The sequence below is a fragment of the Labeo rohita genome, chromosome 21 (genome assembly GCF_022985175.1).
Source record: "Labeo rohita strain BAU-BD-2019 chromosome 21, IGBB_LRoh.1.0, whole genome shotgun sequence".
Taxonomy (NCBI): domain Eukaryota; kingdom Metazoa; phylum Chordata; class Actinopteri; order Cypriniformes; family Cyprinidae; genus Labeo; species Labeo rohita.
The window spans coordinates 194,819-222,743 of record NC_066889.1 but is presented as its reverse complement, the minus strand read 5'-3'; the positions used below and the strand labels follow the sequence as shown (position 1 = coordinate 222,743).

The 27,925-nt window shown below is 42.6% G+C and overlaps 2 protein-coding genes across 3 annotated transcripts; one reads left to right on the top strand and one right to left on the bottom strand.

Annotated features, from left to right (window-relative positions):
- Positions 1 to 17: 17 nt before the first annotated feature.
- On the bottom strand, positions 18 to 16,230 carry sec24a (SEC24 homolog A, COPII coat complex component). Its single transcript, XM_051093050.1, has 22 exons — positions 16,013 to 16,230; positions 13,785 to 14,207; positions 11,601 to 11,738; positions 10,523 to 10,683; positions 10,072 to 10,253; positions 9,895 to 9,997; positions 9,162 to 9,288; positions 8,959 to 9,068; positions 8,242 to 8,354; positions 8,040 to 8,158; positions 7,902 to 7,957; positions 7,609 to 7,815; positions 6,747 to 6,870; positions 5,560 to 5,718; positions 5,286 to 5,459; positions 5,102 to 5,212; positions 4,777 to 4,952; positions 4,564 to 4,701; positions 2,948 to 3,052; positions 2,512 to 2,604; positions 1,982 to 2,085; positions 18 to 1,154 (listed from the first exon to the last, which is right to left on the bottom strand). Exons 1-22 carry the CDS (start codon positions 16,065 to 16,067, stop codon positions 1,040 to 1,042), a joined length of 3,093 nt encoding a protein of 1,030 aa, XP_050949007.1. The 5' UTR covers positions 16,068 to 16,230; the 3' UTR covers positions 18 to 1,039.
- On the top strand, positions 15,579 to 27,888 carry sar1b (secretion associated, Ras related GTPase 1B). Of its 2 annotated transcripts, none has more exons than XM_051093062.1 (8): positions 15,579 to 15,708; positions 16,898 to 17,066; positions 20,683 to 20,758; positions 21,911 to 22,030; positions 22,506 to 22,571; positions 22,649 to 22,752; positions 25,209 to 25,340; positions 26,713 to 27,888. In XM_051093062.1, exons 3-8 carry the CDS (start codon positions 20,701 to 20,703, stop codon positions 26,827 to 26,829), a joined length of 597 nt encoding a protein of 198 aa, XP_050949019.1. In that variant the 5' UTR covers positions 15,579 to 15,708; positions 16,898 to 17,066; positions 20,683 to 20,700; the 3' UTR covers positions 26,830 to 27,888. The 2 variants fall into 2 exon arrangements, with proteins under 2 accessions (XP_050949019.1, XP_050949018.1); XM_051093061.1 differs by lacking the exon at positions 15,579 to 15,708 and adding an exon at positions 16,244 to 16,419.
- The last annotated feature ends 37 nt before the right edge of the window (positions 27,889 to 27,925 follow it).

Here is a 27,925-nt window from a genome sequence, read left to right as displayed (position 1 = left end):
ACACTGAAAACGCTGGAGAGGTTCAAGAGAGCTCACACGAGACTTCCCCTTTAATGACTTCATTCATTCAGAGAGTTCACATGTACAAAATTGCAGAGAATTTACAAATCATTTCTCAAAAACACAGTTGTCATCGTGTGCTAAAATGAGCCGAACAACCGCAGAGAAAACGAGAGGATTTCTTGAATATAAAAAAATATTCCTCTGCATGATGGATTGGATTATTGAACAAACATCTGCGAACAGGACCGAGACTGAAGACCGCTCAGATTACTGTTCTCTCTCGCCTTCATCTCCATTCACAACCTGCCATTTAACATAAAACTCTACGAGCGGCAGAGGAATCTCTGTATTTGGATTATAGATCAAGCTTTAAGCACACCGTCAGCTTCTCTAATGTCCGCCGCTGATCACTTCACCTAAAGCTTTCATAGATTTAGCCAGTTCTTAAAAATCTCTTCATGGAAAAAAAAAATAATAATAATAATAAAGTCCCAAGCAGTTTATTTTATCATCTTGCATCATCTGAATAATGTTCTTACTAAAATTAATCTTTTGAATAGAATATAGGTTTATCAATATACACGTTTCTATAATGTGTGAAGATCACAGGGTCTGAATTTGCCGCGTAAAACGTCACGTCTCACGGAGCGTTTCCTCTCAGCGAACATTAGCACGAGTCCCGCTTAAGGCAGATTTCGAGTTCGACCGCGTCGCCTTCCTCATAAATTACAACAAGGACTGAAGAGCACAGACAGACCTGAAGATCCGACAGATGAACCTGTGACAATAACGGCACGAATTAGAAAGCGCTCGTTCTGAATCGCACTAATTATAAAGGTCGTAAGAAATTCATAAGAAACCATTTTCCTACATTTGTGTTTTTTAGTAAAAGGCAATAAATTAGAAAGGGTCTGCGCCGAGAAACGCGGGCGAACGCGACGTCACCCGCGTGTCAGACGCAAGCATCACTCCTCACACACAGCCGTAGTGCGACACAGACGCCACTTTATTGACCGCTCCGGCCCGCCGCCGTGGCTCACTTGGAGATCTGCTGTTGCAGGTGCAGCAGGAACTCGTAGTAGGACAGAGCCGATTCACTCAGATCCTCGATCATGTTCTGCATGAACTCAGGCTTGAGCGGAGACTCGTCTCTGAAATCAAGACAGGAGCGTCAGACACCTTCATACGCCGTCCCTTCAGTCATTCAGACAGAACAAACACCTCAAAACAGCTCGGGATCATCAGTAACACACAAGTCTGATGCACCGCAAATAAAGATCTTTTAAAAACCAAGAGCTCTTACACAAAAGCAATTAAAACTGGTTTCAGAATATCTTACATAAAAAAAACAAAACAAATCATGAGGTATAAGGGTGTGCAATATTTATCATTATGTTAATATTGTAATTGTTTTAATGAAAAAAAAAATCAAGTAATGAAAAAGAAATATCTATATCTGTAAGATATGATATAGTTAAGTGTAATCACACAATTAAGAGCGTTGGTCATTTTCTTGAATATTAGTGTGTGAGCAAAACAAAGTTATTACGGAGCAGAATTTTAAACACAATATTGTCTGGTTTTTTTTGTTGTTGTTGTTGTACCAATGAAAATAGTTTCAAACAAAGCCAGAGCAGAATATTTGTGCGTCTCAGAACACAGAGGAGTTTCATTCCTGAATCTGTTTTTGAATGAATCATTTAAGTCAGTGATTCAAGTCACCTGGTTCAATTTCTAAACAAATCAGCGATTTTGACTGAATAAAAGGGATTTGCTGCCACCTACTGGCGGTTTTAGTGTATTTATTCATCCACGACAGGCCTAAACCAGCACAAAAACACTTGGCAAAATATTAATTCTCATTATTGAAGAAGAATGGGAATTATTTTTTTTTTGGTCAATATGGCACACCCCTAGTCTGACAATCCGCTCAGTGCCTGCATCATATCTCTGAACTCAAAGCGAGCGTGATTCTGACCTGATGACGTGCAGGATGGCGTGGAACGGCCGGCGTTCTCTCAGCCAGTCGACGAACGCTCGCAGTCGCGCCGATTCGGCCGTGTCCAGCTCTGGAAGCTGAATCTGACAGCAGAAACAACAGATTACACACCAACATCTCACGGGATTCACTTCTGTTCACTTTAATCAGCTTAACCAGTCACACGCCGATCCAATCGCTGTGATTCATTAGTCTCAGATTCTGATCTGAAAAATCAGTCGTATGAACACACAACTACTCTGACATGTTAAACTGAAGCTATTAAGGGAAAAACAACATCTCTGATAAATTATATTTTGCAATATGATCTCAGTTATGGAAACAACATTAAACAGCGTTTATTTACAATAAATAGCACTAATAAAACTAGAAACTAATCATTCCAGCAGTATTTGCAAACATTCATAAGTGATAAAGACATGCAGAGAAAGGTATCAGCAGAAAAGCTGCATTGTTCTGTAAAGCGCTGTGCTGTAGGTGAGTAATGCTGTATGTGAGAGTGAGTTTACCATGTTGAGAGGAACGGCAGCGTAACTCTCCACTCCCAGCACCTGCGTGAGGAAAACGGGGCTGCAGTTTCTTCCGATCCAGAGATACATGACCTGAGTGGAAACGGTCAGACAATAATTCATATTTCATGTCCATGTAATTATGTCGGTGAATAGCTGCGTAACGAGTGCTGCACATTATTCTTTAAATGTTCATCTCATTTGAACTCGTTCCTTTGTTTAGGCTCAAAGCCGCTTCTCGTTTTATTCACAGAAGGGTTCGATATTTTAGAAGTAAGATATTTCAGCTCAAAGCAGTGTCTGCTGTGTTGTTCTGTGCTCATGTGGCTGTGATAACCAGCAAGATTCTGCTTTATTTTCATTACTGATCAAAGCAAACGACAAATTAAGTGTGTGAAACACTCGTGTGTGTGTGTGTGTGTGTGTGTGAACTCACTGTGCCGCAGTCCATGAGGAACGCCGCTTCTCTGCTCAACTTCTCCACGGACAGCTGAAGCGCTCTGGGCTGAGGAATCGTGCGATCGTTGATGTTCAGAGCCCCCTGATAGACAACAAGAGACAGACCTCAGATCAGTACCCATTCACTGCAGAGGATCCTTTGATGAGACAGTGACGGAATGACACATTTCTAGAAATCTGATGAACAAACACATACTCATCTATATCTTAGATGGCCATTTACAACACATTTTCATTTTAGGGTCAACCATTCCTTTACCGTTTGCCTTAGATACAAACTCAGGACTCGGGGTCAACTCCGAAAGTGTTTTCTGAATAATATACTGTCCTAACAGAACTTAAACCAGCACAATTGAATGTTTTAAAGACACTGGACTCAAATCAGTGGATCTTAATTTGATATGAAGAACACGTATGTGATTCTGGTCGGTCTTATTCAGCATCACATACAGCGCCTTGAGAAAGTATTCATACCCCTTCATTCTTTTCACATTTTGTTGTTTCAGCCTTATGTTAAACTGCTTTAAATGACTTTTTTCCTCCACATCAATCTGCACTCCATACACCATAATGACAAAACAGATTTGTGACGACTTCGCACATTTATTAAAAATAAAACACTGAAATAAGTACATCGCGCAAGTATTCATACCCTTAACACAGTCCTCAACTGAAGCACCTTTACAGCACCAAGTCTTTTTGGGTATGACGCGACAATCTTTGCACATCTGCATTTGGCAATTATCTGCCATTCTCCTCCTCACCGCTTCAGCGCTCCAACTCCGTCAGGTTGGATGGGGGCAGATGCACATTTTCAGGTTTCTCCAGAAATATCTGATTGGGTTCAAGCTCAGGCTGTGTCTGGGCCACTCAAGGATATTCACAGAGTTGACTATAAGATGCTCTTGTCCTTAGTCAGTTCAGTTCAGATCAGTGGAGTGTTGGAGTGATGTTTGTCCTTCTGTAAAGGTTCTCCCATCCGCATATATGATTATGGAGCTCGACTAAAGTGACCATCAGCTTCTTGGTCACCAGTATAACCAAAGCTCTTCTCCATCAGTGGCTCAGTTTGTCCAGGAAGCGAGCTCTAGGAAGAGTCCTAGCTGTTCCAAACTTCTTCCATTATGGATAACGGAGACTACATGCTTCTGTGAACCTTCAATGCAGCAGATTTTTTTCTGAACTTATCCCCATATCTGGTTTTTGCTCTGATACGCATTTTCAGCTGTTAGACCTTTTCTGAGAGGTGTGTGCCTTTCCAAATCACGCTCAAATGAATTTGCCACAGGTTAACTCCACTCAAAGTGTAAGAACATCTACAAAGCAACATGAATGCTCCTGAGCTAAAAAGGGTGTGAATACTTATGCAATGGAACAATTTCAGTTTTTTTATTTCTAATAAATTTGCAAAGTTGTTACAGACCTGTTTTGTGCTTTGTCATTATGGTGTATGGAGTGTAGAATGATGTGGAAAAAGTAGCAACACAACAAAACAAGAAAAACATGAAGGAGTATAAGTACCGTTTCCCACTGCGGGGTTAATTTCAGACATGCAGTGGCTGAGATAATGATGAGAACTGATGACGGACTGACCTCATCTGTCAGGTCGTCGACGCGATACAGGCCCGGATGGACCATCATCATGAGGTACGCCAGCGGCTGGTATTTCAGCTGACACATGGCAAACACGCGCTCGTCCAGCCGGGTGCTGGCGCTCGTCCGGAAGGCTTTCTGAAAGCAGAGGAAGTGCACGTGTCATTACGAGAGCGTGACGCTGACGCGCGACGTGCGGGTCGGCCGACGTACGTGTTTGAGCAGCGCCAGGACGTAGAGCGGGAACAGACGCAGGCAGGCGGGGGTCAGCAGGCCGGGCTGTTGGATGCTCAGCACCGACGTGCGGTAGGACGCCAGCGAGTCGATGGCCGCGTTGATCAGAGCGTCACGAGCGTCACTCAGGCTGGCCGTCACGGAGCGATCCACGGCTGAACCGGAGCAGGCACAAAAACACATCAACACAACATCAAACACCACGCTTGATATTTTCATTACATTACTGTCTATTTCATATTCTACTCATTTATTGCTAGATTATCCAGTAGTGTGTGTGTGTGTGAGGAGGTGAAGGCCGTACCCATGCTGGCCAGAAGAGCGGTGATGGCCTGAACGTCAGCTCCGGCGAAGATGTCGGACAGAGAATTGACCACCGGCAGACACAGCGTGTGCACGCGGATCCTCCGCTCTCCTGCAACAGCACACAAGATCACAGTCAGCGTCACGCGACACCACATCACACGACCCGACGAACGCCTCCGCACCTTTGCTGGACGTGTAGAGCAGCGCGGCCTGGAAGGAAACCACCTGCAGGTCCAGCAGGTTCTCGTCGATGGACATCTGCACGGCGAAGCCGGCGTCGGGATTCACGTTGGCCAGAGACAGCAGATCGGTGGAGCGCACGAAGAAGTTGCCGTGGAAGGTGTGTATGGACAGGCCTGAAGATGACAACAACAAAAAAAAAACCACCACCACATCATCATCAGCGCTGCAGCGGATCTGGACTCTCAGTCTGACTCCACACGACACTCAACTGACCTTTAGTGCAGCGAATCCTCATGACGGCCTCGAAGCCGATCTTACGCGTCAGATACCTCTTGAGATCTTTCTGGAGACGCTCCGTCTGAGACGGGTTGTGCTGTTTGTGGTAGGAGGGGTAGAAAAAGACGCTTCCCGCCGAATATCTGGATATGCAGCCTTCGGGAAGAGACGAAGATTCGTTCATTAGAGTTTCACAGACACAAACTACACTAACGTAAACGCATTCATGTGAATTTTTAGTGATTGGACCACATCGGTTTATTTACTACATATTTCATGCATCTACAGAAGAAAGATGAACTTCTCTGCAAACCAACCTCATGTGTCACTTGGACAGGCTGGGTTGTGAATTTGTACCTGTCTGCTGGTAACTCGTTAATGAGACGGTTCGTGTGAATTTGCGTGAATCACATCAATAATAAACGACACACAGCTGACACGATTCAACCCCATAAAGCTGCTTGTATCATATTTGATATGTAAATTTCTAAACCTGTTAAATGTGTTTCACACTCAATCTACTCCATGTCTTCCATCATCTGATTAATAGTTTAGTTCCTTTATCCAGTAAAAGCCCTTTTAGCGTAATTGTACAAATGTCCACATTCAGCTGGTGCTTCCTGTGTGTTTCTGCTGTCAATTCTTGACTGATTTTTATCAAGTAAACATCAGAATAACTTTATTAGTATTTCCAGATGAACACCTGCTGGACTGAAGCAGCTCGGCTTTACTTGATTCTCCATGAATCATATTTTAGTCTAAAATCTGATCATCAGGATCATCAGGAACGTCTGTTTCCAGAAGCTTTACTTTCACTGTTCCTCAGATCGTCCCATGCCTCCAAAACATCTCACATCTTTTGAGGAACGTTTATTTGTTCATCTCTCAATCATCATTGGATGGCATTGCATTATATGTTTGGATCAATTCAATCTCATCTTACTAAAACATATTATTGGAGATATAGAGTGATCATTTTATGTCAGTATCTGTTCTACTGTTGTACATCAAAGAGATCTTTATATTACAGGTGTCAGAATTTCATCAGAGAAAAATTAGCATCTTCGATACGTCAAACATCAGTCAGGTGTCAATATATATCCCTCAGAAGTGATCTTGAAGCAGCCTCACTATACAGCACTCGATGAGTTAACTTAGTAAAGGTGTAGTAGTGAGTGACTGACCCAGAGATGACAGATCGGAGTACTGTGCGCTCAACAGGAACAGATCCACCGCCACATGCTGACCGGAGCAGTCCAGAGCCAGTTTCTTATAGAAATCCGTGGCAGGACTGAGATGCTGGACGTCCTACAGAGGAAAACCACCACAAAACATGAAGCCAGTTTGATTTCTGCAAGAGAGACTGGAATATTTGCTTTCCAAGAGCTCAAAATTCCTGTACATGTCCTATTAACATCTAGGCCTGGTTTCACAGACAGGGCTTAGACAAACCAGTTCAATTAGGACATTTAAGTAATTTTTATAAACGTGCTTGGAAAAAAACATGAATGCTCCTGAGTTTCTTTCAGTTGAAACAGCTCAGACTTACATTTTAGTGAAACTGGGGGCTAGTGTTGCAATTGATAAACTCTTACTAAAATTAAAAAAAGGGCTTTTGACTTAACATGTCAATTTGGTGCAATTAATTATAGAAAAATAACATGCAGACGACAGTTCCTGATGAACATGATGCAGGACTATTGACTATGATAAAGTCTATTAGAATGTGGTTAAATGAGCCCAAAATCCAAATATTTAAATACGCATTTAAAAAAAACAAACAAAAAATTCTAAAGATACTTTTTGTAACATCTATTCAATGCTTTTAAATGATGTTTTAGGGGGTAATTTCTCTGCCAAAGTTCATGTGATTATTTTACAATTCAATTAATTAATTGGCACATCATGTAATTAGAAGTTTTAATCACCTGACAGCCCTAATAAAAACAATCTGTTCAAATGTAGCAAAACGTGTCATTGTTGCCAGTGCAAATGTCTCAATCAATCAATCAATCAAATCATCAATATACTGATCTGGTGGTAAACCTTGGCGGCGGCTTTCTGGTTGGGCTCTTCTCTGGGTTTGAGGGCGCCGATGCCCACGGTGGGCAGCTGCGTCTGGAAGACAGAAATGCGTCCTCCGGTGGGCGACAGCAGCTTGAAGGCGGCCTGCAGCGCCGGACCCAGAGCAGACTGAGTCTCCATCGTCTTACTGAACATCTGCGGCAAACTCGAAAGCAGATCCTGCACCAGCTGCAACGACAAGACCGGCGAGGTCAGAGCGTTCAGAGTCGCGGCTGACAAACCACACACCAGCGTCGCGCTGCGCGCTCACTCACCTCTTTGCATTCGTTCAGGTTGACCAAAAGACTGTCCGGCGTCGGTAAAAACACATCTGAGGGGAGAAAAGCTGAAAGTCAGCTCACTTCTGATATTTCACTGCACGTGTTACGTACTGATGGGAGAATGCGCTTTACCGTCGATGTCTGACACGATGAGCATCTGAGGCTGTGACAGCCCTTCTTGGAGGTTGTAGAAATGGATGGTGCTGTCGAACGTGATGAAGCCGATTTTCATCCGAGCGTCTCCGGGAAGCCTTCAGCGCAAAGACACACGAAACACACTGATGAATGAACTGAAACGCAGGGGACGGCAGCTTCATCGGTGACGCTCACTTACGAGTCGAGGTTGTCCAGAAGACACTGACACACGACATCCAGATATCCCGTCTCCACCGCGTTATGAGACACGTCCAGGACGTAGAGGTACATGGCGGGCTGCGGCGGCCTCAGCTGCGGACAAAACGCCGCACTTTACTGACATTAAATGAGCTTCAGAGAACATGGCTTCTTGCCATCCCACATCATTTCAGACATTTCACTGTAGTACTTTCACATTTATAGACGCATGCTGCATGGCTTATCACCCTATATGTGGAAATCTTGATATCAGTATGTGATTTAACAGATCTGTACATTATGCTATGACAGAAGTGTCTGACAGTGTCTACATGGAACCAGGGTTATAACAGCTAACTTCAACAAATAATAAAAGAGAAAAGTTACTTAAAAGGCAACTGAAATAACATTTTACACATAAATATATTTAAAAACGTAAACATTAAACTAAAATGAAGTAAAACAAAAATAAATTACTAAAAACTTACACAATCATCTAAAATAAAAAAAATCTGAAAATGACTATAATTTTAAACTTTCAACAGAATTTTACAATGAAAACAATTAGAAAAATAAAACTGTGAATACGACTTATTTAAGCACTAAAAGCTAATCAAAGAAGACAAAAACATACCAAAGAAATGACTCCAATTTCACAATTAAAATGAAAACAAACTATAAAATGCAAAATATAAATAAAAACCATAATAACTCGTACCATGTATTCTGACGGGGCGATGAACTCGATGGTGGCGTTCTGGACCTCGGGTCTTTTGTGAGGCGCTCCATACGATCTGCTGACCGGATTATACATGAACTCCTCTGGAACTGAGATTACAGGATTCACAAACATTCACTTACATCATTCAGACAAAACAATGCAGCGCACAGGAGTTAAACTATACAGAAACCTGCGCTCACCATCATTGACTCGGTGACACAGATTGCACTTCCATCTTCTAGCGTCCACGAAGGTCACGAACGGGTTGATGTACGTCCGACAGGAGCGACAGCGAACGATATTACTGGACGTCACCACAGGCAGTTGCTGAGGAGGAAGAAGGAGAATCCATTAATAAATTCTAAGATGATTTCCGTCAGCGTGTCAGAGGATGTTAGTGTTGAGATGAGCGCTGGTGTCCTGACTGCGACAGGATTACTGAAGGAACGGGTCACCCAAAAATAAAAACTCTATAGTTATTAGCCAAATATCAACAAAGTCCATCTGTGCACTGCATAAGTGAAGCACAGCAGCTGCATCTGAACCTGCATTAGACGCATTTACACAGCACAATTAATGCTGAAGATTCATGTTTAAACTACCATTTTTAAAAGGCTGAACCACTTCTGAACAACACAATTTGGCAAAAGTGATTTATTTTCTTTTTTTACTGTCTGGCCGTTTGACATTTAGGATGTTTTCGGTGCTCCTGCGTGCCATTTAAAACTGGATAGTTTCAGTTCCTGATCACTGTTACTGAATGTGAATTCCGCATGTTGAATTTCTCCTTCCACAGCAGAAAATCAGTCATGCAGGTTTAGAACGGCTCGAGGGAAGTAAATGATGATGAATTTTCATTTCTGGGTGATCTAACGCTTTCAGTGTTGAGCGACGCCGGGCGAGATCGGGTGTCTGCCGGGTCGCGTGACTCACGGAGAGGTCTTTAAAGGGGTGCAGCAGGAGGCCGAGAGGAAGCTTCGCTTTGTTCAGCAGAGACTGCGTCTGCGGGATGCTGGTCAGAGTACAGCGGAAAACCCTGCGGACGAGACCAAACCATCAGCGAGCCGCACAAAACCTACAGCAAGAGCATGAGAGAGAGAGGAGACTGACTCTGGGCTGCAGTTGAGCTTCTGCAGGTCCTGCGGCAGACACGGCGTGGGCGGCGTCACGGCTCCCGCAGGAAGGAGGCTGCGCTCCTGCAGCAGGTTGACGACCCGCAGCGCCTCTGGCGTCTGAGACTGCAGGCTTAACGACGCCAACGACGGACTCAACTGAGCCATGCCGGCCGACGGCTGGACGAGCAAGAGAACAGACAAACACCGGCTTAATTCTGCTTCACACATACAGACATCATGACTTTTCTTGTAATTATATATATTAAACAAAATAGGAAATCAATTATAACAACGATATTACACTGTAAAAATATATTTAATAATAATAATTTAAAAAACCTATCTATCTATTTATATATATAAAAAAACTTACTGAAATAAAATAGCTTTTATTTTGGTGAAACAAATAAATTAAATTTGGCTGTGCAAATTGTGTAAGACGTTACCTGCGGGTACAGCTGCGGCTGTGGCTGCGTCTGCATCTGCGCAGGAGGGGGCATCTGAGGGGTCGTCTGCACGCCGGGCACACTCTGATAGGCCGGCTGTAGTGAGGGGTAAGAGCTGCCCACCGGCCTGTGCATCTGTCCGGGCTGAGCGGGATACACTCCTGTGATGGAAACACAAGCACCGTCAGTCATCAGACAGGAAACGTCACACGCGTGAGGACAGAACGCTGCCGTTCACAACAACAACAACGCAGTCTGACAGCAGTGCAGCGTGGGACGGGGAAAGAAAACAGGTTCAGTGAGAAAATCCATAAAAACTCCTCATCAACAATTGCATGCCACATTAAAAACCTTTTTTTTCCAACCAAAGAAAAAATGAAAATTGACGGAAAGGTCTGTTAGTCTTCTGCAAATGACAGATCAGGCACTTTACACAGACGGCTTCTGATGTTCAATGAAGCAGAGTTGTTTTTACACGACGTCATAACTACAATATAATGCAAGCATTTCCATTTTGCAAACCAGCGTGTCCGAACACACGCGATCATCAGTCAAACGGAGTGCGACACGCAAATGAGGCAATCGTTTCGATCAAAAGCGCAATTAGTTCTTAAGGTCAAATTGAGGTTTTTAATTCATCTTAATTAAGTGAACTTATAGTCACACACAAAGGATGATGATGATGGATCCACCTTCAGCGCAGTGACTCACGTCAGACCAGATCTACAGCAGCAAATTCACTCAAACTATTATTATTATTTCACTGAACAGCTCCGGTCCAGATTAGCTGGCGTGAGAGCGCAGCATTATCGAAAGAGTTCACCCAAAAATCATCATTTACTCGCCCTCATGTCTTTCCAAACACCTAAGACTTTAGTTCATCGTTCAAACACAAATTAAGGTGTTTTTAATGAAACCTAAGAGACTGAAAGTGCAGTAACCAAAACTTAAAAGATCCAAGAAGGTCATAAAGGCGTCATAAAAACAATCCATGTGATTCTGAAGACTTTAATTTTCGGGTGAACTATCCCTCTCACTGCACTAACACGGTGTGAAAACGGTGCTGACGCTCTCTTACCGTCGCTGTGCGTGGCGAGCGGCGGCGGCGGGACGGGTGGAGGAGGCGTCCCTCTCACGGCGGCCGGTGGAGGAGGTCCGACTGAGGGCGGAGGGCCGTACGTCTGATGGGGAGCCATAACATTCAGCGCGGGGGGAGCTGTCACACAGACAACACGTCAGAAGATGAGTGCCCGAAACATCAATGAACATCAAAGAACATCATGATCACAATCCATAATGAACAAACGTTATTTCTGTTATTCAACTGAATCAGCTTTTGCTTCACCATCTGGTTTAAAACAGTTCAGCAGGGAATGAAAATGAACTTCTGAACACACAAATACTCAACGCAGCTCAGGTACTGTGAGCTCATTCAATAATGACAGCAGAATCAGTGCCACCAAGTTAAAACATTGTGCCAAACTATAAATAGTGTTGCATTTCTATCATGAATAACGTGTGGATGCTCACGTAAATAAACTAGCGCCAGAGAGCATTTGTGAAGCTAGAAATGTTAATTTGCGGGCAGATAAATGCTGACGAGCTGCTATCTGTGTTTGTGTGTGTGAACAGAGGCCAACGTTCCCTTCCAGCACAGAGATCCAGAGATCCGCCCACTGCATGGACTTCAGTCGGACTCGGAACAGACGGGTTTCATTTGGCACGAATACAGTATATATATGAGAAAAGCCGTCTGAATGTCTTCACAACCTATCATTTACAGACTTCTCTGTCCAGAGCATTTGCTCCCAGTGTTTCATCAGATGAATGATTTGGATAAACCCTGAACATCTCACACAGCTGCTGCTTTGATATCAAGACTAAAGAAGGCAAAAGTCTCACTGAATGAGCATGTGTGAAAACACTCACCGTTTCTTCTGCACTGCACTGGAACTTTAACTCATTTTTTAATTTCTTTTTAGTCCTTTTCAATCATGACAGCGTCTCACAACTTTTAATCATTTAGAACCCAGTCGATCTGAATATTATATCACTCTAATGCAATTATGTATTATTATTTCTATTATTATTATTGCAAGTCTTGATTGTGGCAGAACGCTGAGCTTCAAGCTTCTGTGTGCAGCTGTCATGCAGCTGTCCAAATCTGGTGAAAAACTGTTCATTTGTGTTTAATTTTTGCCATTAACAATCATCTGTGTAATTGCTGTCAAAAATAACACTTTAAGGAAGCTTTTTAAATGGACCTTTTATATTTGTGCAGTGTTGTTTTGCAATGTTTATTCATTCATATTCTGCACTGCACAGTGCGGCTGTCTGGTTAAAACTCCTCAGCCTTTATTTCACTGAACTTGAGCAAGACTTTATATTGTTGTCATCCTGTATTGCGTTAACTCTATCTTTTGAATGGCACAGATGTAAAAACGAGCCGAATGAATCAGCAGCAAATCAAACCTGAGCACAAAACTAAAGCCAAAAACTATCAGTGAAAACATCAGGATAACATGTTTTAATGTTTCCAAAAAAAGGCTCTTCTGCTCAAGGCTGCATTTATTTGATTCCCCCCGACCCAAAAAGAAACCCCTAACCCTAACTAACTGTAACTGATTCCTGTGATGTGCAGCTGAATTTTCAGCATCATTACTCCAGTCTTCAGTGTCACATGATCCTTCAGAAATCATTCTAATATACTGATTTGCTGCTCAACAAACATTTCTGATTATTATCACTGTTGAAAACAGTTGTGCTGCACAATATTTTTGTGTAAACTGTCACACATTTTATTTTTCATGAACAGAAAGTTCAAAAGAACAGCATTTTTGACAGAATTATTTTCTAACATTATAAATGCCTCTACTGGCACTTTTGATAGATTTAATGCATTCCTGGTAAATAAGAGTATCCATTAGTTTTTTGTTTTAAATCTTACTCACCCCAGACTTTTGAATGGTAGCTGACAATAATCAGAAATGTTTGTTGAGCAGCAAATCAGTATATTAGAATGATTCTGAAGGATTGTGTGACACTGAAGACTGGAGTAATGATGCTGAAAATTCAGCTGCGCTTCACAGAAATGCATTACATTATAACAGATATTCACTTAGAAAACAGCTGTTTTAAATTCTAATAATATTTCACTGTTTTTAATGTATTTTTTGATCAAATAAAAGTTCTTTCAGAAATATTAGCAAATCTTCATTATTCCATGCTTTCGTCCAGGAGTGTCTGTGAGAGAGTGATGTACCGGTCATAGCAGCGTTGTTCACAGAGGGTGCGGGCGGCTGCATAGCGTTCTGGAAGACGGGAGGTGTGCTGGTGCCGCTGCGGTACATGGCTGGCGGGACGGGGCTGGCGTTGTTCCCCACAGGCGGCGGCGGTGTGACGCCGCTCCAGCCGGGCTGACGAGGGTGCTGGTAGTAGCTGTTGGCGGGCGGCGGGGTGGCCGATCCCTGCGGCGGGCCGGACAGGCCGCTCATGTGGTTGGGCGACGCGGGCAGAGCGCCGGGCGTGCCGACGGGGGAAGGCTGGTGACGGCTGCCGCCGTAGAGGCTCGGGCCGGATGGCGGCGGAGGGCCTTTGGTCGGCAGGTTGTTCATGTAGCCCGGCTGCGGCGGTGCCATGAAGCCCTGATTAGAGGGGTAAACGCCAGCGGGGTTCTGCGACGGACCTGCGGCACAAAACAACCACACGAGAGTCCGTTACAAACCAAACACTGACCAACTACAGAGAACGCAATGGGTTTAACTGGTCAGCATACACTAGTCTTCTAATCAGATTAACTCCGATTACAGGCCAAACAAAGAGTAGTGAGGATAAATGAACAATCAGACTCAGAAAGCTCAAGCTCTTGTGATGCCAGTATTAAAAACAGGCCAGTGTTAGGGTTCACTGTGTTTACGGTCTGTGCGGCGTACGGTACTGGAGTTGGGCTGCTGGGTGAACAGATCAGCGGTTAGATCGTCCCTGCGCTGAGCGTCGGCGTGTGTGACGGGTGTGTTTAGTGCCCGTCTTCACCCTCCCGTGGCGTCAGACACACTGGACTGCTCCCGGCGCTCTGCAGATGCGGTCAGCTTCAGTGAAAGTCTTGTTGTAACGCAGCCGTCCTGTCACGCTGACACGGTGTGTTGAGTTTGTGCACGTGTATTCTAATGAGCGGAACAGCCTTAAATAATGTACAGTCAGCTGATGAAGAGCACCGCACCGACACATCAGAATAACCCGGACCATACCGCGATCTGACAGGTAATCACACAGCTGCCACTATAAATTCATAAAATATTAATATGGTGAATGCAACAACACAAAGGTATGAATCTAACCACATTTAAAAGCAAAGACTATTATTAAACCAAGCACTTGATTAAACGGAGTAACTTCTGTCTGACATGCTGGTGGACGCTTGGAGTAAAACACTATAATTTTGATCTCTTTAAGATTTATTTTCATTTTTAGTTCAAATAAATTTAATTTAACAAGTAAAATAAATGAATTATTAAAAATATCAAATATATTCATAACACTAATAAATAAACGTTTGAAATCAAATGTTTTTGTGCCTGCGTGGAAGATGTTTGTACAGGCACTTTTTTTGTAAATCTAAAAAAATATGTATCATTCAAATTGAGATGTGCAAACATTGTTCACATCATAATAATTCAACATTTCAGGCCTGATAACGACACATTATCTGCACTTTTAGAGAAAACCCAAATGATGAACACAGTGTGGAGTGTACAGTTAAAGTTAAACCACAAACACCATATTCATGCAGCATACTATCTGCGCATCTGATTTATAGTCTATTGACTTTTAAACAGATATTTAAAAAACGTGGCATATGAATGTGAAAGGTCAAGCTCTTTCTGTTAAGCTTCTATTCTTTATATTTATCCATTTTTACTTTCACTTGTTCGTTTGAGAACGATCCCGCACTGTGAGTTTTATTCAGTAAACGTGTTTCATGACATGTGTCCATTAACAAAACTGATCTCACATGAACGCGCTTTCAGTCCGTTTAAAGAGTGTCTGCGCGCCTCAGATCACCTGTCAGTCAGCACTGATCGATAATCACATCGCAGCGAACGACACGACAGCGATCCGTCAGCCGAACACCCGATCGAAACTAGCGCCCAAACCGACCAAAACTCCGTTCAGCAGCGACAGTTCTGGTAAGAGCTGCGGTACTAATCGGTTTGAGGCCAGTCTAGTAGCTAAGCGGGGGTTAACTCGTGCGACTAGTCGTTATTGGTGAACTTTACTCGAAGATTACAGGATTTGGCCTTCATCGAGCGACGCGACACACTACATGATTCGGGCTGGTCGCGTCGCGTCGCTGACGTGATCAAACTCCGGAGAAACTCTCGGGCCCGGAGCGTCGCGAATCGCCGCGCTGGCGTGTGTCCGGCCGCTCACGCGCCGCTTCAGAGTGACGCGCGCCGCCTCAGCGCGTACCGTCGCGGCGGGGTTACTCACCGTTCGCGTACGAGCCTCCTGCGCCGTTCTGTGACGCGAAGCCGCTGCTGGACATCCTGGAGCTCGCGCAGCTTCACTCGGATCGATAAGCGAGCGTCTCTCGGCCCGGGACTCGGTCTGATTCAGTGTGAGCCGCTCTCTGTCTCTCACAGGCCCGCGGCTCCGGCCATTCTCTCAACGCGCTGCTGGCTAATGTTACGATGATAAACCAGCGCCTTCCTCTCAGCGGAAGTCAAGCGGGAGCACGGAGAGCGCGCATGCGCACTTGGTACACGTGGCATTTCCTGTGGAAAGCCGCTTTCGCCCGTACTGGAAACACGAGTCAGGGCAGAGGGTTCGTTTGGACTTGTAGTTTCAGCTTTTGGATGGATTTGGAACAATTACAGCCAGAGAAACGAACATTATAAGTACTTTTAAACAAACGCACACAGTGTAAAAATGCAAATTTAATTCAGTTAAATACACTGAAAGACTTCAGTTAAACAGTTTATAGTTGAGGTCAGGACCTGAATATTATATAAAAATGTAAAGAATACGAACGCTATCCTGTCTACTTTGAACAGTCTTCCTAATGTGATTAATGTGGTTATTACTACGAAGTTGGTTTGCTGTGTTCAGCTCTGTATATATTTTGTTCGATTTTTCTTTAAGTTGTTATTAATATTATTAAAATGAGCAAAAACTAAAAAGTAAAGCATTTCCTTTTCAAGGCACGAGAGAAAAATATAGTTTACTTCCCGTAAACTACGTTGGTTCAAACTATAATACGTATGGACACAATAATGACTTACTACACATGTACAAATAATAAAAAAAAGTGAGATTTCAACAAACACCGTTTGTTCGGGCCTGTAAACGTGTGCTGTCGCGCTGTTGTTTATGCAGGCTGTTTCGGCGCCGGACGGTTTCGATTGTGACACACAGCGGAAGTGGCGCCATTGCTGTGTGTCGTGGCTGTGAGCGGCGAGCTGAGTGTCTTCTCTCGACTCTACTCTAATATTCAGCCATTCAGCTGCGTTGGAAGGAGCTGCCCTCATCTGTACACACACTCGAGGTACGTTTCTGTCTCTTCGCGTGTTTGTTTGTGTGTTTTTCTCCGCCGTGTGAGCTGTTTTCGCTTCTGCCGGCCGCTCATGCTAAAGCTAATGCGAGATTTTAGCCTGACACAGTTGTGTAACGCCGAAGTTCGTTTAATTAACGCGAATCATTTCACGCCACAATGACAGCATGGTTAGTGTATGTTAACGGATCCGTTGGTCCGTTCGGGAGGTGTCGGCGGAGGTGTTCTTCACTGTGCGGATGTTCAGGAGTCTGTAGCTCAGTTAGCATCAGCAGTGACACGTACATACTCGCTCTCACAGTCCGACACTGAGCACAAATAAACCCTCAGATCCAAATAAACCCTTACAGCGTCGCACTGCCGTCAGCTCAGTTTTATAAGAGCGTTAAGAATACATTCGATGAAAATCTAAGTTCTTAAGAATGTGATCTTTGTATTCGTGTTGCTTTCATAGGATTTTGAAAAAAAAAACCGCTTTAATGCTGTTTTCACCTTTTTAATTAATGACTCGTGGTGTAACCATCAAATAAACAAGTCTTAACGTACATCTACACGCATTTATTACGAATTAGTCATTTATAATGTCACTTCATGTAAGAAATATCACAAATTATTTATTGATAAATGAATAATAAGGAACGTGATCATCAATTACTCGCCCTCATGTCGCTCCAAATCTGTAAGTCTATGTTTTAATGAAACCTGAGAGGTCACTGATTCCACTTTTAAAGCCCATTACACTAAAGCCTTGATGCTTTGTTCATGCAGACATCAAAATTAATATGATTTTTGTTTATGGTGTGTTGAATTTAGGTGTGGTGCTCAATGTTTGAATGTAAATAAAAGCTTAAATTAAATCTGTTCATCATATAAAGTGATGGTGTGACCTCAAAAGACTTCGGTTAAACCATTTGATTAATATGGATTGTTTTTACGACGCCTTTGTGAACACATTTAAGTTTTAGTCGCACAGACTTTAAGTGGAGCAACTGAAACCTTTCCTATTTCTTTAAGAAACGTCCCTAATCTGGCTTGTTAGTATGTGTCAAACTAAAGGCATGTGACACAACCAAGAAAATGTTGGTGAACCAAACAGCATCCAGAAACAAGCAGATCAACAGGTAATGGTGTCACGGAGGAGAGCGTGTGTTAAAGGTACAGTTCAACCAGAAATCATCATCATCATCATCATCATCGTCGTTGTCAGGTCATCGGTCACTCAGCCTCGTCTCTAAAACACAAACGATACACGTCTCTTGAACACGTGCTGTTTTCTGTGACATCATGTTGATCTGTTTGTTTCTGGATCCTGTTTGGTTGACCAACATTTTTGTGGTTACGTCACATGACTTTCATTTGACAGACAAATGTTTTTCAAATACTAATAAGCAGTGAAGCAGTTAGGACTTTTCTTAATGAAATGCCAAACTTCTTTCTTTTTGAGAATTTTACGAGGCTTCCTCTTCTAATGAAGTGACCACATTTTTTAATTGGTGCTCAAGAAAGCGTTGTAGTTCAGAAATAAAACTAACCCATCCAACAAACCAGCTGTTGGACGTTTAACAGGAGTTAAATTTGACAGGAATGCTAAGGTGATAACCCACGCTGAATTGTGTTGAATGTGCTTTTGAAAGAATAGATAGATGCTCCTGTTACAAATATTCCATGTTTACACTCTCATCAGCATTATTACAAATAACTTAGTCATGCTTATTTTGTGCTTCTAAATGAACGTTTGATTTCTCATCATTCAGGTTTATGTTAGGAGGCTTTCAGTGCCAGCAGGAGTGTGTGTGTGTGTGTGTGTGTGTGTGTGTGATTCAAATGTCTGATTGATTGATTGTTGGTTTTGATGAAGTGGCAGTCTGTTCATATGAGGCATGGCCATTATCTTATGTTGGTATATAAGATGTTTGTGAGGTGTTTTGTTTGTAAAGTCTAACATTTCTCTCTTGATATCATGGGTGATCTTTCAGCTGAGATTGAGATTCGAGTATGAAAATGATTATAAAGCAGTTTGTAGCTTTGTTTTGGTGAAAAACGTGACATGGTTGAGTTGTGTAGTCAGTCAGTCAGTGGTGTGTGTGTGTGTGTGTGTGTGTGTGTGTGTGTGTCACGTCAGAGCGGCTCATGTCGCGTCATGCTGGCATCTGATCGCTGACGTGTAGCTCACGCGTGTCCTTCACCTTTAGCGCTGCTGCTCTTTACTCCAGCGCTGCTGACAGATGGGTTGCGCAACACCAGCGCTCATTCATTCACATCTGTGATGGTGATGAAGATCAGAAACACTCAGAATATGAACACTGATTCACCTGTGACCCGCCTGGTGACTCTTCGCTGCTTTGATTTAGTTTGCTGCAGATGGTCTGCCTCAAAACAGCTTATTTTGAGTGAACTTTACACATATGCTGCTATCGAAGGCTCCAGTCCTGATAGCAGATGAAGGTTTTATCGCACTATTATTGTACGGTATTGCATTACGAAACAGGTTGGAAGATAGAAGTTATTAATCTTCATTATGGCAAAGTGTAGTTCTTTAAAATACAATAAAAAATGACATTATAATCATAGGTCACGTACAGACCATTACATACGGCCAGATAATTCATTAGGAATCAGTTTGATGGCTTAATCAGATCAAGAAACCACCTTAATCGATCTGTTTGAGCTTGATCTGAGTGAAATCCAGTTGGAGTGTAGACCTGAGATAATCTGATCAATAAAAAAAACAAAAAACAAATCATGTAAACACTTGAATATGAGTGATTCTCAGTGAGATTCAGTAATATCTTGATCACATGCATGGTGTCATGTTTACATACGTGTGACATCTTCAGAACAACATGTTTACAACATATTTATAAAAAAAAAAGTCACCCAGGCAGATACAGCAGATATACTCACAGTGACATTATCACAGCGGCGGCTTTCGGTTCTGAGCACCACAAACTGCGATTACGTTTTATAACAGAGTTTCTGTGGTTCTTAAAGTCATAATTCACCTGTTCACAAATAGTTTTTTTTTTTTTTTTTCAATAGAAATATCTAAACATCCTGTACGTTTTACAGATTGAATAAAAATTGAACCAAGAGTTTATGCTTAAAATAAGCACATGTATCTGTCAATGGGGAATGAAAACTGTTTTTTTTCCCTTCGAATTGAGTTTTTATGAATTCATTGGTAATATTTGTTCTTGTTTTAAGCATAAGCTCACTGAATTTATATCAGTTTTATAGAAAACAAAACTTGTCATTTCGCTTCTGAAGCAACTGTGTCTTGAATTAAGAAACTCAAGATATTTGGACTAGAAAACAAGACAAATAAGTTTAGTGAAATGCATTAAAAAGTAATGGAGACCGATTAGAAGTTGTGTTTTCAAATTTGTTTCTAATATGAGTCATCCTGTGCTCTCTAGACATTTACATTCAGAGAACTTGATGTGTTGTGCTCCCATCCATTTATTTCTAAAGTTTTATTTGGCTTTAAAAGAGCTTCATTTGCTGTCATAAAAGCTGCAGAAACCCTCCATACATACATACATACATGTACATATTCAAAACACCTGAAGTTTGTCCTGTGGAATCTCATAATTCTTCCGTTTCTTTTCAGAAATTCCACGGCCTGGATATGTCCTTCATATTTGATTGGATTTATAGTGGTTTCAGTAGCGTTCTGCAGTTCCTGGGTAAGTTTACGAGCCTCTTCTTACTGTATGTGACAAACTGTAATTATAAACATCCTCTCCGTGTTCATTTTCCAAACAAACGCTGTTAAACAAAACATGAATTTTTAGATTGCAACACAGTTTACTTGGGTAATGTGAAATATTTCTGCGTGAAACGGGCTTTTCAGCAGCAGAACCGTAGTGTGTGACTGGGTTAGGGTTAGGATATTCCTCAGAAGATTTTTGGATCTTGGAAAGTGGACGTTTTAAAAAAAAAAAATGTTGAATGTGAATTTGTTCAAACTGTTAGTTGGCGTTATCCAACATCCCGCGCAGTTATGTCAGCAGAAGAACAAGTCATTTCTGAGTAAAAACAGGGTATAGCTGTTTAATTTAAGACTTTCTACGGGATAACCCACATCAGCACAGATAAAAGACCAGGAGTCATGGATATCATGCTGACGTGAGAGTTTATTTAAGCAGCGGAGAGATGAAGCAGATGTTGTTGTAGTTTCTGTTTCATCACAGGCCGATCGCAGCCTGTATGTGCCGCTCACGCAGCAGAGGTTCAGTCTCAGGCTCTCGCTGGCCTCGTTTTTCCTGTTCGTCCAGCCCAGACTGATACTGAGCTCTGAAACACTGTCAAAACACGGTACAGTGACTTATCAGGAATATTCTGAATTCACCGAATATTCATATAATTCATTCACATTGACGAAATGACAGAGTCCGACCAATCGTATCTCTCGTTTGCGCTGTGGGCGTCGGCCTTCGTGGCTTCACAGCTGAGCGAAGAAGTGTTACACGCTCACCGTGAGCACGCCGGAGTAATCTAGGCGTGAAGAAAGGAGTGACGTCAGTGTGATCTCTAATAGTGAGAAAAGAGCGCGAGTTGACCTGATGCGAGTGCTGAAGTGGGAAATAGGCTGATTAATGCACTGCCACTGTGTAATAGTTAATGATACTTCATTGTAAGCACCTGCCACACAACAACTTAAATGTTTTAGACCATGATTGCTTGATTTGGGTGAAAAAAGAAGTGATTGAATGGAACAAAACTGATGCTGTTGTCAGGCTTGACTTGTTCGGTTGTGCTTTTGTAGGGTGTTATTCCATCAAAAAAGTGCCGTAGAACAGTGTGCATATAACTGGGTGAAAATCATTCTGTTTCAGGGCTGTATAAGAAGTCTGGCAAATTAGTATTCCTCGGTCTGGACAATGCTGGCAAAACGACGCTACTGCATATGCTTAAAGATGACAGACTGGGTCAGCATGTGCCAACCTTACACCCCAGTAAGTGTACATTCACCACACCAACACACGAGAGCGTGATTCTCACCGGAGTCTTCTCACGAGTGCATCTGTAGCCTGAAACGCGTCTGTTGTACGTGCGACGGTCCGTCCGTGCAAAGCGAGGGTTCAGCTGGATACGCTCGTGCGACTGACCTTAAATTCTCATTTTTTAAAATATACTACACTATTTGAAGTTGGCCATATTCATGTCATATTCTGTGAAAGCCTGTTTCCAGCATGCAAAGTGTAACTCTTATCTCACTGTTCTGAGTTTAAATCTTACGATTCTGACGTTAAAACATTTTTCTTAGAAAGCAGAAAAGTCCGAAATTTCAGGAAACTGCTTGAATTGAAATCATGGTTCCAGTGAGCTTTCCTGATTGTCTGTTTTAGAGAGGTTGAATGTGGACAGAAGTAATCGCATGGTTGTAGACACTCATTTGACTCCTGTCTGTTTCTGTTCTGTCCTTCACAGCCTCAGAAGAGCTGACGATTGCTGGCATGACCTTCACCACTTTCGATCTGGGTGGCCACGCTCAGGGTGAGTAGATGCGTCCACACTTTGCCGTCCGTGTTCACAGATGACGCGTGTACTCAGTGTTGTGTTGTTCTGAACAGCTCGACGGGTGTGGAAGAACTACCTCCCAGCCATTAACGGCATCGTCTTCCTGGTGGATTGCGCCGATCACCTGAGACTGGCAGAATCCAAAACAGAACTTGACGTGAGCTTCATACTGTTTTCAAACATTTCAGCTTTATGTGCCAGTTAGTCCAGGGACGTCCAAACCTGTTCTTGGATGGCCACTGTCCTGCAGCGTCTAGTTCCAACCCTAATTAAACACACCTGAACCTGCTGATCGAGGTCTTCAGACTTACTAGAAACTTCCAGGCAGGTGTGCTGGAGCTAAACTCGGGACTGAACACCACTGGATTAGACTGTCAATTACTTAAATTAATCGAATGGAAAAAACAATTTTAATTTAAAACTAATTATTCTATATATATATATATATATATATATATGTTATTCCTCATCCTGCCCAGTGTTGACTTTCACGTGTAAAAACTTAACATGTAAAATAAGAGGTTAAGTTTAAAATGAAAATGTTAAAAATGAGGGATTAAAATTTAACAAAACATTGAAATGTAATGGAATAAAAATATGAAACAGAAACCAAGAGGTTGAATTTTAAGCGAAAGCATTTTAAAATGTAAAATATGACATTCATATACAAAAAAAAAAAGGGGGGGTTATTGTGCGTTCACACCGCCGCCGTCGAGAGCGTCAAAATTCGCTCTGGCCACCCTGCCAACAACACTGTAGAAAGATTCGTTGACGTTCCCGTCGATCGAACACTTGGTCTTGTATTTAAAGGGGCCGCAAAACAAACAAGCATGTCGATCTTGTGCAGACTGAGCACAAGTAGGGTGTAAGTTAACCTCATGATTTTTTTTTAAAAAGTGAAAGTAAGAAATTGAATTTAATTGTAGTTACATGCAGTGGTTTAGTGGTGCCTGGAGAAGTGTATGCGCATTAGTTATACACATGTATATACGCAAGCTTTTAACTTACTGACATCTGGACGTGACTCTCCGCAATCCCTGACATGAACAGGCAGCATCTGGGGTGGAGGAGGACTGAGCAGGCGCATCAGGCTCAATCTTCAAACATATTTCGAAGGAACCCGGCGTCTTTACTGGGTGTTTTTAGCAAATATTTGGATTTATTCACATATGACTGGATGTGCTGGACTGTCATGATTTTGGCTAACGCAGGACACTAGCTTACTGAATGATGTGCATCAGAGGGGATTTCAAAGTGGGTGTACGCAAAGCCGACTAATAAAATGGATATATGCCGTAGAGCTGCGTATACCCTCCACTACACCACGTTTGCTAACGAAATAAACCAATTAACTATACAGCCACTGTCTGTATATATTTAAGCCTAATGACATTTATCATTATTTTTTTCTCTATTGACAATACCGCAGAGGAGACCAGGTATAGAACACTCTTGTTTTTACTTGCAGAAAAGAAATAGGCAGAGGTGACTGCTTTTATTTTAAAATATGTGACACACACCTTGTCTCCATCAGTGTCAAAATTTTCGCCGCAGCTCTCTACAGCACGTATATTTGGTTTAATCCAATATGTGTCGATATGTCGGAAATATTTTTTCAGCAGCGACACTGTTGCATGCTCTGGCACTGAAGTTAGCATATGCAATTCCCGCTTATTTAAAGAAAATATGTAACGTTAATCAGCAACTCACCAGGAACATCAACAATCTCAGACACCTTGGTCCACGCATCATTTGCTTGGGAACTAATGTGGACGGAACCAAAGTTTTACAGGACTGCGTTCTCTGGAATCCTCTCAAGGGCTGGACTTCTACATTCCGATTGGTTGCCGCCGAACCGCGTCATAGCTCATTACCATGAAGTTGACCTGACTTCAATTCTTCCCGACTCCCACACCGTCCAAAACGCGCCGCGCCGCTTCTTGCCGGAGCTCGCTGCCGGCTCACATGAATGACTTCTGGCCACTTTGACGCTCTCGGCGGCTGCGATGTGAACGCATGGTTACAATTGAAAATTTAGAAAAGGGATTAAAATATAGAATGAAAATTGAAAACATAAAGGGTTTAAATTTTCTGAAATTAAAAATTAAAAATAACGAGTTGAACAAAACATTGAAATGTAATGGAATAAAAATATTAAATGTAAAACCAGGGGTTAAAAATTGAAACTTTAAACGGAAATTTAAATGAGGGGTAAAATTTAAACGAAACCATTTTAAAATGTAAAGTAAAGCATTCAAAATTAAACCACTGCTTGTTCAGGTCCAGGTGTACTACTTCTCCCACGCTCCACTTGGTCTTGCGCGCAGTGGCTGCTTGTTCACCACGTGACTTGTACTAAGTAGTCAACTATTGCTGTCACAACATTCACCTCACATTTGCACTGGTGAGCGCAGACACTCCTGATGACGACAATTACGTCACGTGCACGGTGCATGAACCATTGTGGAATGTGGACAGAGAAGCTGGGTCTGATGGAGACTCCCTGTCGTAGCCTTTATTCAACATGGAAATTTTATGAAAAGTGGAAGGTGTCTCAATTCATCAAGTATCTCCTGTCTCATGTCATACTGTACTTGTGTTTTTAAATAACAGGCATTAATGACAGATGAAACCATTGGAAACGTGCCCATCTTGATCCTCGGCAACAAGATCGACAAACCTGAAGCCGTTAGTGAGGAGAGACTGCGTGAGATGTTTGGACTGTACGGTCAGACAACGGGCAAGGTAAAACACACACACTGAACACGATTTTTGGCCTCTTTCAGATCGACTGACGTGAACCTGTCTTTGGCAGGAATAAAGTAAGGTAGCGCTTTGAGCATGAGTATTTTGAACTTGTACTTGGGACCGACACTTCTCCCTCTCTTGGGAAGGGCAGAGTACCAGGAGCACAATCTGAATTGCTCAAAGAGGCTATTCCTTCCTCCAGAACTGAGCTGACTCCCCGTCTGCTGCTGACACTAACACACTGATGAACATTGGTGCTTTTACAGCAAATTGCAAGTGATAGCCCCGATTTATTGCAGCTCCATCTAGCGGTTTGGGTCATTTTGTGTGTTTTTATCTTCACACGCTGCTGCGCTTTCAGGCCACTGCCTGGATGCATGGGGAGCGAGTTTTTCACGCCAAACACATCCTCTTGAAAACTCCCCTCTGCTACTCTTTAGACCCACACGCACACAGATGCGGTTTCTTTCCGCTTCATTTGACTGCTTCCCAAACTAGCGGTCGCCGTAATGGCTCACCACAACATGCTGCTTAGAGGACAAAAGAATTTCCATAATGTGTTAATTCTCTAGTGGATGAGTGTCTCCTGGAGGGCCGAGTTTACTGCTACAGAGTTCAGCTGCAACACAACAGCCAGGAGGTTTCTAGTACGCCTAGTAAGACCTCGTTGTTTCCCATAGTGAGGTTCTGATGAATGTTTGAAAGAGAAATGTATGTAATGGCTTTTGCACCATTCAGAGGAATGTTTTGATAGTTCCTATAACTGTTGGTGGAAATAGCTGCTTTTTAGATGTGTTCATACCAAAGGAACTGGGAACAGTTTTGGTTATAGGATCGACACCCTTTAGCTCCCACTAATAGGAACTACCAGTGACGCAAGTGCACGTTGATTGGCCAAATGCATGTCATACAAATCACAGGCACCTGCCATTTTTAAGTGGAAAACGGCGGTAGATGGACCAGTGCTGAAGTCCAGGCACGTCTCCGTCCGCCAGCTGTTGATGTTGTTGAATGCCGCACTTAAACGACATCCCTTCTTGCATCACTTCAGAGTTCCTACTGGCGGTCCGAATGCAAACAGGAAGATGGCCCTTGGGAATATTTATTTCTCAGGGTTCGACCCAATGCAGAAGCCTCTAATATGTACCAAGTTTGGCAGCTGTAGGGGTAAAACTGACTAACCTTCTAGCAGTCTGTGTTGGAAGCTGAACTCCAGAATCGAACGATGTAGACACATGCTGTCCAGCCTTTCAAAACGCATGTCCGGCACATATACAAGATCTGTTAACGTCTCAGAATTGTGTTTTAGGGTTTCGTGAGCCTCTAATGATGTTGTTTCGCCTCTGATGATGTTGTTTCGTCTCTTCAGGGCAACATTCCCCTCAAAGAGCTGAACACGAGACCTCTGGAGGTGTTCATGTGCAGCGTGCTGAAGAGACAGGGCTACGGCGAGGGTTTCCGCTGGCTCTCGCAGTACATCGATTAGAGGAAGAGGAAGCGGAGCCGTCTAACAGCACCACACTCATCCCGCCTTCACTCTCAGAAAAACACAACAACGACTCGACTCCGACAGACTGTTATCGTTCAGTTCGTCAACTGTTTCTCGCATTATTTCTTACGAAAACAACAAACTCGCAGTGATTCTGCACATGTGGTAAATTCCAAACAATGAGTCTTTGCATTCACAACAGTTTTATTTACTCTGTAATTTGATGGGGTTTTTTTTTTTTTTTCGTTTGTCTCTTTCTGTACATCTGTAAATGATTCGACGCGTGTACTGAAGACACCGCTTCAGAAAGAGCCGATCGAAACGTACACGGCTTCTGAGTCATTTGCGTCACGTCGCACGCTTCAGACAGGAAATGCTTTGACTTCTCTCCGGTGTGTCATTTCCTGTCGTGAGGCCACAGTCCCTCGGGCTTTAAGATGAAGTCGTGACCGTGTGTTAATGCGCGGTCTGCGCTGATGTGGCCGCGTTGCATTGCATATCCGTTTTTGTTTTCCCCCCAAAATTAAAAGAATTGTACTGCCACATTCAGAAACTCATTCCCAAAGTTGCTGTAAACTGATGTAGACCAATAGTTGTTTTTCTTTTTTAATATGTTTTGGAATTGAAGACAGGCACGGCAATAAACCTCAGAGTAATGGCGAATATCATTACTGGCCACAAGTGTCTCGTAGTTGTCTGAGCGAGAGGGAAGCATGCCTTTCACACAAACACAGATTATTATTATTATATTTAACTGCTAATGACTAGTAACATGATGGTTAAAGGGGACTCAAGATCATGATGTTTAAAGCTGTTCGATGAGCAGGAAAACAGAGCTTGCCTTGAACAGACGGCACAGGAGAGTGAATTAAGGACAGCGATTAATCGATGACATGGACAAAATGTAATTTATATAAATGCCATATATGGATTTTTTTTTTAAAGCTGTCCTTGAATAGCTCTTAATTTGAATAACATGGATGAAAAACATTATGCATGCCTTGTTCCATGATTATTATTGATTTTTATTAGTGTTTTTTTTTTTTTTTTTTTTTTTAATAAACACAAATAACATAGTGTAAAAACATCTAAA